This window comes from Vitis vinifera, chromosome 12, assembly GCF_030704535.1.
Source record: "Vitis vinifera cultivar Pinot Noir 40024 chromosome 12, ASM3070453v1".
NCBI lineage: Eukaryota > Viridiplantae > Streptophyta > Magnoliopsida > Vitales > Vitaceae > Vitis > Vitis vinifera.
In genome coordinates, this window is record NC_081816.1 from 23,456,085 (window position 1) to 23,466,984 (window position 10,900).

Sequence of the window (10,900 nt, forward strand, 5' to 3'; positions counted from 1 at the left end):
AAGAGCTTCAATTCTTGGGCAATTATAGAAGCTCATCCATTCCAAGTCTGGTGCAATGTGTAGACCACTAGAAATGCTGCCCAATTTAGGTAAGTAATGAAGTGGTATCTTCTTCAACTTTGGAAGGTATGTTTTGAGCAGCGTATGTTCTGCAGGGACTTCACGAGTCACCAAGCTGTTTATTTTGGGGCAGTTTTCAACCACAAGCTCCTCTAAAAGGTCGAGATTTTCAAGCAAAGCCAAAGTAAAAGTGGTCTTCAATTGGGGGCATGCATACAATTCCAGAGACTTGAGACTGGATAGACAACCCTTCCTGATGGCCCCTTCCATATACTGCCTAAATTCTTCATGTAGTGAAGCCTCAAGTATCAGAGTGATCCAAGTATGATTTCTTGATGAACGTCTCCATCGTCTTTCCTTGTCTATAAGTTTCTGCTCTATCCACAAGGGTTTGAATCTTGCTACATTGCCCCATTACACAAAATTATAGTTTCATTATGTGAGTGTTTAGCTAGGTTGATAATTCCGGACAAAATACTTAAGTGTCCCCTAACTCGGCTTTCCAATTCCTATTTGGACTACTTGACTTTGAAGACTAAAACTTTGCTAAAAGGCCAAGGTATGTAGCCGAGTGTGTGGTGATTGGATGTGAATCAACCCAGTTTTTAATCTTTAAATGTGTTAGAAAGTTGGGAGAAATGGTTTTTGGTGAAAGGCTTTCATTCCCCTGTTTCTGGATCGATCCAAGTATAGGGGTGGATTGATCCAACTAATTTTTTTTTAGATCAAATCTCAACCATTAGATTAAGGGTTTCTTTTTACACTTTAAAAAGCAATCTTCTCTCATTTTTCTGAGATGTGACTGTAGAAAATGTGGAGAGAGCAGCCACACTCCTTGCATTCTTCATTTTCTCATTTTGTTTTCCTAATTTGGGGTTTTTGATTGCAAAGAAAATCCACTTCTCTTAATGTTTTCCAAACTAGTTTTTAATGGATTTTCTTGAGCAATAAATGGGTTGATTCATTCCTTCATTCACATCTCAATCTCTCATTCTACTTGGGTTTGGGTACATGCCCATTTTCTTTTTGTGTGGATTCAAGAAGAGGCCGGGATTGAGCTTGGTGCGGACTCCAAGTGTGCTCCGAAAGAAGAAGGTGAGAAGCTGAAAATGAAGGTACTAGTCAAGTAGTCCGGGAAGGATTGGTTGGCTTGATTTAGGTAAAACCTTGTACTCAGTTTTTATTCTTCATAGTGGAGTTTTTCAATCGATGATAGGCCTGTGGTTTTTGATATTCGGAGGTTTTCCATGTTAAAAATCTGATGTTCATTGTCTCTTTCTCTCACTCTACATTTTGATTTATTTTCTGTTTTTGATATCATTGATTACTTAGGCATACTTGTTGAATGGAAGAAATATGAAGTGATTTAAGTGTGATTATCCATTGAATGTCTTTAATAATTCTTCTGTTCACTTTGTTTAATGAGATCATGGAATCAATTGTTATGAGTTGAGGAGATAATTGTTCTTTTGATTTATTTTTGAGGAGTGTTGAAGCATTTGCATGTGTTTTGCATTGATAAATTGTTGAGAGAGTGTTGATGCATATATTCTTACTTGTGGATGTTATGCTTTGTTGAAAAATTGTTGGAAGAAAAGTTTCTTGACATTGAGATAGTCTAAATGTTTGTTGGGAGAATTTTTAAATTGTTCTAGAACACCTATTCACCCCCCCCCCCCCTCCTCTAGGTGTAGTCCATTATTGAGATTCACATTTTCGCATTATATTTTCAATCCCAAAGACAGCTTGGTAAGAGTTAAATGGCGTTCCAAAAGCAGACCGGTAGCATGCTGGAGTACCTTCTCAATTTCCGTTGGGACACTATTACCATTGACATACTTCAAGCCTTTTTTTTGCTGTTCAAATTTATTTGCAATTTCTGGTGGTAGTCGAGATACAAAGTGTTTGTGATGCCTGCCAATAGTAAACCTGAAATTCATCAATAAGAGGTTTATCACTGATGTTCCACTCCTCATGAACTCATTCACAAGTATAACCTCTGGCAAGTACAGTTTAAGAGTCTCAATGTGTTTGAAGCTGTGAACTTCCTTAACAATATCTTCCACGATCACATCCCATCACTGATCATCTGGATTCACATGTATGCCTAATTCTTCCAATTGAGTGAGTTCTGATATTGTGTTCGGGGGAATCACTGTGTCCAACGACTGGTCATTTTGTCCAGTGTGGTTACTGTACCCATAGAAGGACACTTTCAGGCACTTGAGGTTGGTCAGTCTTCTGATATTCACAGGTAGGTTTATAATTTCGGTCCCTTCAAGATCGAGCACCTCAAGATTTCTAAGTTCTCCAACATCAAGTGGTAACTCCATGAGAAGTTGACATCCTCTTGGAAGGAAAATTCTGAGTTGGACCAATTTAAAAAGAGATGGTGGTAACAATCTGATTCCAGTGTTGGACAAGTCTAAGATTTGTAGGACAGGCATGCCTTCAAAGAACATCGGATGAATAACTCTCAGACCATTATTGGCTTATAAGAACAGTGCCCTGAGTTGAGGGCAATCTGGACTTTTTGGTAGCTCAGATAGTTTATTGTTCATCAAGTGCACCTCACTGGCTTTTTCCCATTCCTCATCTCTTGGTGGCTCGGTTAATCCCTTTCCACCTAGCCAAAGATATAGTGACTCTCTTTCAAGTTCTAACAAATTTAGCAAGACCTCATGGATTTCATCCCGCATTTTGACAAGAACAGAATGTTCATTCCAAGAACTCTCGAACAAGAAGGCGTCAAGAAGATCCCGAACCATCTCTTCTCCTTCATCCACTTTTCTAATTACGCTGCCTGTAATCCACCTGCCAATCAAATCTACTTTCTCTAACTCTGTCCAGCGTCCCATGTGTACAAAGAACTTCAAACAATACATTGCTGAGCCCAAACGCCCACAGATGAATGCTAAGGAATTAAATAAGACATCGTTGTCTCTCAGCCAAGAAGTGGGTTGCAAGGCCAGTGCATGAGATGCATATTCCCATGTGTGAACCTCATTGACATCTCTCAAGGCTCTAGCCATTAGAACAATGGCAAGCAAATGACCCTCGCACTCTTTGACCGCACTCATTGCTAGGCATTGGATGCCTGAAGAATGCACAACATTGCCAACATCCAAGTTAACAGATGATCCTCCAACCTAATCTCCAAATCCACTTCTGTGTGATTAATTCTCCTTCCCATAGAGCTAATTGTACAAACCATCTTTTGAAACGTCTGAGTTCCACGAATTGGTCCCCACTTCGTTCGGATTCGTTGATGAAGCGACGTCAACACCATCAAGAAGGATCAAAAAGTTTTTGATTTTCAGCAATCCATCCACTTCCTGTCTGCTGGATGTTGAGAGACCCAGTTCTGTTGCAATGCCATCTTCAATATCTCCAGTAGTCTTACAAGACGAAGCCTTAACGTGAATGACAAGATCAAACATTCCCTTTTCTTGCTGTGGATTCTTCAATCTTGACATGAGGAACGCTGCATTATCTATGCCGAAGATATAAATCCTCTGAAATTCTGGAGTTTCTATATCTTGTATAATTTGGCGAATAGCAAAATCAATAGCCAAACTGTACACTTTTTGTAGTAGGTGTTCTACCCCATATAGTCGTCCTTTGCATCTCCTCAATGATGTGTGGTGGAACATAAGCTTCAATATCGTGGATTGAATGAGCAAGCAGTAGACTGATTCTAGAAAGAGCTCTGAAACATTGATTACTTTCTCCCTGTAAACTGCTTCTCTTAGTTTCTGATTAATCGCCAAAACATCAAGAATCCAACCTGTGACTTTCTTGTAAGCAATTCATAATGCATATAAACAATCTTAATTTGTAACTTATGCCATACTTACCTCCAGCCATTGTTGGGTTGCAAGTCTTTGGTTTCCAAAACTCTATCTCTCCTTATGGATGGTGTAGTTTCTGAAGATTTTCAGCAGCATGAGAGAGGAGCTCGGGACCAAGACCGATATTTAAAATACAAAGAAAACGTGGCTTCCCATCAAAGCCACGTTTCTCTGATTTGCCACACGATGAGCAGTTGAGAGAAACGTGCTCCTTAACAGCAGCTACATGATGAAGGACGTGGCCAAGTGTTGGACCACTTCAGGGCAGCGGAACGTGGGTGATTTGATAACATTCTCCCACTTGGTCCACACTTTTAACCTCATGTCCTATCTTAGATCATCATTTTTCCGCATTAAGTAACAAATATATGAATCATGGCGATAAGTCCTCTATATAACGAGTGTTATCTTCCATGTATTACAATGTATTCATTTCTTAACATTTTACTTTATGTGGCAATATTGCTTAATGAATAAACCCTATGTTCATTCTTGGTCCAATGAAGTTGAATTTTCTCAAAATTAAATAAAGGTGCACATCAATATGAGAAAACATCATAATAAGAGTTTGTACAATAAAACTACATAAGGGAACTAAGTCCCATGTTCATTACATGATCCTTGAATTTCAACGGTGGCATGCCCTTAGTCAAAGGATCAGCAATCATCAATTCAGTGCTAATGTGCTCAATAACCACTTTCTTTTCTTTAACACGTTCGCTTATGGCTAGATACTTAATGTCGATGTGTTTGCTTCGACTTCCACTTTTATTGTTCTTTGCCATAAAGACTGCAGCTGAATTGTCGCAATATATACTCAATGGCCTAGATATTGAATCCATAACTCTAAGCCCGGAAATGAAACTCTTAAGCCATACACCATGTGAAGTAGCCTCAAAACAAGAAATGAACTCAGCTTCCATAGTAGAAGTAGCAGTCATGGTCTGCTTAACGCTCCTCCAAGATATAGCTCCACCGGCCAATATAAAAATGTATCCAGATGTTGATTTACGTGAATCAACACAGCCAGCAAAGTCTGAATCTGAGTAGCCAACTACCTCTAAATTGCTTGTTCGTCTGTACATAAACTTGTAATATTTGGTTCCTTGAAGATATGTCATCACTTTCTTTGCAGCTTTCCAGTGGTCTATACCTGGGTTACTCTGATATCGTCCTAACATTCCAACAGCAAATGCAATGTCAGGCCTTGTGCAGACCTGAGCATACATCAAACTTCCGACTGCAGAAGCATATGGAATGTTCTTCATTTGTTCCCTCTCAAGATCGTTTTTCGGGCATTGGTTCAGATTGAACCTATCACCCTTCACTATAGGAGAAACACTAGGTGAACAATTCTTCATCCGAAATCTCTCTAAAACTTTATTGATATAGGTTTCTTGAGACAAACCTAAGATACCTTTAAATCTGTCTCTATCGATCTTAATGCCAATGACATAAGATGCCTCACCCATATCCTTCATGTCGAAATTTTTAGAGAGGAATTGTTTCACCTCATGAAGTAAACCCTTATCATTGGTTGCAAGTAAGATGTCATCCACGTATAAAACAAGAAAACAAACTTTACTCCCACTGACCTTAAGGTATATGCATTGATCCATAACATTTTCAACAAAACCAAATGAAGAAATTATGTTATGGAATTTTAAATACCATTGGCGGGATGCTTGTTTTAAACCGTATATGGATTTCTTAAGCTTACAAACCAATTGCTCACCATCACTAGAGGGGAATCCTTCAGGTTGTTTCATGTAAACCTCCTCCTCTAGCTCTCCATTAAGAAATGCAGTTTTCACATCCATTTGTTGCAATTCTAAATCAAAGTGGGCTACTAATGCCAATATAATGCGCAAGGAATCTTTCTTAGATACAGGAGAAAAGGTTTCCGTGTAATCGATTCCTTCTTTCTGAGTGAACCCCTTTGCAACAAGTCTGGCCTTGTATCTCTCAATGTTGCCTAATGAGTCTTTCTTTGTCTTAAAAACCCATTTACAACCAATGTTTTTCACACCATTAGGCAACTCAACAAGGTCCCAAACACCGTTGCACTTCATGGAACTCATCTCATCCTTCATGGCATTGTACCACAATTCAGATTCTTTGCAACTCATGGCTTGTGAAAATGATTCGGGATCATTTTCGGCTCCTATATTATAGTCAGATTCTTGTAGATACACTACATAATCACTAGGAATTGCTGACCTCTTAGTTCGAGCAGACCTTCTTAAGGTTGTACCAATATCTTCCGAGGAAGTATGAGGTTCAACTTGTTGTTCAGAAGTGTTAGGCAACTCCTGATCAACTTGGTCTACTGGAATGTTGTCAACAACTTGTGGAACTTCAATGACTGGTTGAACTTCATCGATTGTTCGTTCAACACCCGTTTGTACTTGAGGGGTGTTATGAACAATAAACAATCTATCGCTTGAAGTGGAAGGTTGAGACTCTGTATGATCAATATCAGAAACTATGTTCCTAAATTGATCGCTCCCACTGACCAAGTCATATTCAAGAAATTTAGCATTTCTTGATTCCACAATCCTAATGCTGTGAGATGGACAGTAAAATCTGTATCCCTTAGACTTTTCAGCATATCCAATGAAATACCCACTAATAGTCCTTGGGTCCAGTTTCTTCTCCTGTGGATTATAAATTCTCACTTCAGACGAGCATCCCCAAACGCGCATATGTCGCAAACTCGGTTTCCAACCTTTCAATAACTCAAATGGCGTCTTTGGGACAGCCTTGGTTGGAACTCGGTTTAATATATACACAGCTGTCTTAAGTGCTTCAGTCCACAAGAATTTAGGAAGTTTTGAGCTGCTAAGCATACTCCTCACCATGTCCAATAAAGTTCGGTTTCTTCTTTCTGCTACACCATTTTGGTCTGGAGAACCAGGCATGGTGTATTGGGCAACAATCCCATGCTCTTGAAGAAACTTCGCAAATGGCCCAGGTGATTGTCCATCTTCCAAGTATCTACCATAATATTCTCCACCTCTATCTGATCTCACAATCTTAATTTGTTTACCATATTGTTTCTCTACTTCTGCCTTGAAGACTTTAAAGGCATCTAAAGCTTCATTTTTATTATGAAGTATGTAGAGATACATGTATCGTGAGAAATCATCTATGAAAGAGATGAAGTATTTCTGACCATGAGAGTCCATGTCAAGACTACATATATCAGTATGTATGATCTCTAGTATGGTGGAACTCCTAGTAGCACCTCTCTTTGACTTATTGGTCTGCTTACCCTTAATGCAGTCCACACAAGTCTCAAAGTCAGTAAAATCTAGAGTACTAAGTACCCCATCATTCACCAATCTTTTGATTCTATCTATGGAGATATGACCTAATCTCCGGTGCCACAATGTAGAGGAATCCTCTTTTACAACACATCTCTTAATGCCAGTTTGGACATGCAATGAATTATAAGCGGTATCATTTTTTAAGAATATACAATAAAGACCATCAGACAAGATACCATTCCCAACACATTCAGATTTATAAATCAAACTGAAAGATGTTTCTGAAAAATGAAAGGAATATCCAAACGGTACAAGTCTAGAAACTGAAATCAAGTTTCGTGAGAAACTTGGTACATAAAAAGTCTTTTGCAATTCTAAAACAAAACCACTATTTAAAGTTAAATAACATATCCCTATTGCTTCCACATGCGAGCCCATCTTGTTTCCGAATAAGATGAATTGCTCACTTGTCACTGGCTTCCTTAGGTTTTGCATACCCTGCAAGGAATTTGAAATGTGGATTGTAGATCCAGAATCAATCCACCATGTGTTGGTGTTTACATTAACCATATTAGATTCATAGCAAACAAATGAGGTAGGGTTACCTTTCTTCTCAAGCCAATTCTGAAATTTCAGACATTTCTTCTTCACGTGTCCTTTCTTTTTACAGAAAAAACACTTTTCGTCTTTCTTAATGTCAGATTTGGGAGGAATTTGTTGCTTCCCTTTCTGACTAGCTTGAGATTTTCCTTTCTTTCCTTTCCTTTGCGTCACCAGCATGGCACTTTCTCCTTGTTCCATCAATAACCTTCCTTCCTCTTGAACACACATGGTCATCAATTCATTGATAGACCACTTATCCTTATGTGTGTTGTAAGAGATTTTGAAAGGTCCATACTGAGGTGGAAGAGTGTTAAGAATAAAGTGCACCAAGAAAGATTCAGACATTTCTACCTCGAGTTTCTTCAATTGAGCCACAATGTCCCTCATCTCCATGATATGTTCACGCACACCTCTTACACCGGTGAGCTTCAGGGATGTGAACTTCATAATTAGGGTGCTTGCCAAGGCTTTATCTGAAGTGACGAATTGCTCGTCAATAGCCTTTAGCAATTCACGGACATTCTCATGTTGCTCGATTGAACCACGTATACCAGCACTGATTTTTGTCTTAATATACATCACGCTAAGGCGATTAGATTTCTCCCAGCGTTCGTACAATAAAATTTGTTCAGGTGTGCTGGTATCTGTGATCTTATGCGGTTCATCTTTCCTTATAGCATAATCTATGTCCATGCACCCTAATTGAAGAAGAATTCTCTCCTTCCATATCTTAAAGTTATCTCCTCTAAGTTCGGGAACCTCACAACGAATATCAGATATGCTAGGTAAAACTGCACAAAAGGATTAGAAGCTTATTAAAAATTTGAGGCTTTAATATAAATTCATGCTTTACCAATGTAGAACATGCTTAAAATTGAATCTAATTTTACTAAAAATTGCCTGTGGGCTAAATCTTTAATTCAATAAGATTCATTATCTTTATGATAAACTTTATCAAACTATTTTATTAAATCATGAAATTTATTCTAAATATAGTTTGATATTTTCTGTCTATAATCTTTATGATAAACTTATTAAATTAATTCTTCCTAACTCCTGTGGGTAAATTAGAAAAAATTAATTTTAATATTTTATCCTAATTAATTATATAAACATAATGAAAACCCTGTGGGGTAAAACATCATATTTATATAGTTAATTACAATTAATGTCCATAATGCGATCCTTATTAATATATAATTTTTTATATAATTAAGGATGCTGTGGCTATTCCTTAATTATTTAAAAAATCATATGGATTCACTAGACATTAAAATCATATGATATAATTTTAATATATCTAACTAAATTTTAGGCAACATTTGCATGCATACTATATGATATAATCTTAATATATCTAACTAAATTTAGTCAACAATGTCAACAATTGCATGCATACTATATGATATAATCTTAATATATCTAACTAACTTTAGTCAACAATGTCAACAATTAGGCTATATTTTTACACATACAAACATATAAATTAAAATAAATAATTTAATTTGCATGTATAAAAATCACACATAATTTAGAATAATTTAAAAGGAATTCATATTATGAAAGGGTGCCTAAATCCATATAAAAACAATTAATTCAAAACCAATAAAATAATTTATCAGATTTAACCCATGGCCCAATACACAAAGACCTTTAATAATTTTATTGGTCACTAATAAGCCTAATGGGTCCAAAAGTAAAAACCCAATATCTCTCTAGTTTTTATTTATTTATTAATTTATGTGTTCCAACATTCAGCACGTTGGCATCATAACCACCCTAGTCTCCTGCAGCCGCATCATCCGCGGCACCAAAACAACACCTCAAATGGCGCTTCTAGAACGCCCGAAAATGGTGCCTGCAGCGGCGCTTGACTAGCTCCTGAATGGCGCTTGCAGTGGTGCCTGAATGGCACTCGGAACAGGCACCTGCATTGGCGCTTGAACAGCGCCTGAATGGCGCTCGTAACGGGGGCTTGCAGCGGCGAAGATCAGCGCTTGAATGGCACTGAAATGAGTGCCTGAATGATGCTGGAATGAGTGCCTGAATGGCGCTCAGAATTGGGGCTGAATGATGCTCAGAATTGGCGCCTAAATGGCGTTTGGAAATGGCACTTGCAGCCCCTTTGACCAGCACCAGCAGCAGCGCTTTAATGTCGCTTGAATGTGGGGCCTGTAGTGGCTGAAACTGCAGCCCCAAAAGCACCGAAAATGGCTCTTTTGGAACGCCTTAAATGGTGCCTGCAGCGACGCTTTGAATAGCACCTGCAGTGGTGCTTAATGGTGCTCTAAATGGGGCTCGAAATGGCGCATGCAGTGAATATATATATATAATATATGTATGTAGATAGAGAAAGAAATGGGTTTTTATGGTGAAGAAAAAATCTAGATCAAAGACGTTGTAGTTGAATGGGTGGCATGGCTGTAGGTGGAAGTAAACCACAAAAGCTGAACCATTTCACCCAATTTCTTGTTCTATTTGATTTTATTTCCAGAAAGGAAACAATTATCTAAGCAACTAACACCAAGGCAGAGGCAAGATTGCAAGGCTCTGATACCAAATGTAAGCAATTCATAATGCATATAAACAATCTTAATTTGTAACTTATGCCATACTTACCTCCAGCCATTGTTGGGTTGCAAGTCTTTGGTTTCCAAAACTCTATCTCTCCTTATGGATGGTGTAGTTTCTGAAGATTTTCAGCAGCATGAGAGAGGAGCTCGGGACCAAGACCGATATTTAAAATACAAAGAAAACGTGGCTTCCCATCAAAGCCACGTTTCTCTGATTTGCCACACGATGAGCAGTTGAGAGAAACGTGCTCCTTAACAGCAGCTACATGATGAAGGACGTGGCCAAGTGTTGGACCACTTCAGGGCAGCGGAACGTGGGTGATTTGATAAATCTTTGATGACAAAATAAGGCGTATGATATCTTTCTTCCTGTTCAGTTCCAAAGTTTTGTCCGTGATTCTGTGTGTGGCAGAAACAAAGCAAAATCATCGTCAGAGGATTAGTTTAGACCTGTAAAAGTTAGCCACTTATCATAAGTATATATAGAAACACAAAGACAAGAATCTCTTCAGAATCCATAAAGAACTAAAAATTTATTGTATTC

General features: G+C 38.2%; 1 protein-coding gene across 1 annotated transcript; it reads right to left on the bottom strand.

Moving 5' to 3' along the window:
- Window positions 1-7,414: 7,414 nt before the first annotated feature.
- Window positions 7,415-10,671, bottom strand: LOC109123503 (uncharacterized). The gene is made up of 3 exons (XM_059741237.1): window positions 10,403-10,671; window positions 7,786-8,574; window positions 7,415-7,678 (listed from the first exon to the last, which is right to left on the bottom strand). Exons 1-3 carry the CDS (start codon window positions 10,410-10,412, stop codon window positions 7,644-7,646), a joined length of 834 nt encoding a protein of 277 aa, XP_059597220.1. The 5' UTR covers window positions 10,413-10,671; the 3' UTR covers window positions 7,415-7,643.
- Window positions 10,672-10,900: the final 229 nt, after the last annotated feature.

What these genes read in the sequence shown, in the direction of transcription:
- LOC109123503 (XM_059741237.1), bottom strand. An exon ending in GAATTGGCTTGAGAAGAAAG is followed by an intron (nt 7,679 to 7,785) that starts GTAACCCTACCT and finishes AATTCCTTGCAG; the next exon opens with GGTATGCAAAACCTAAGGAA.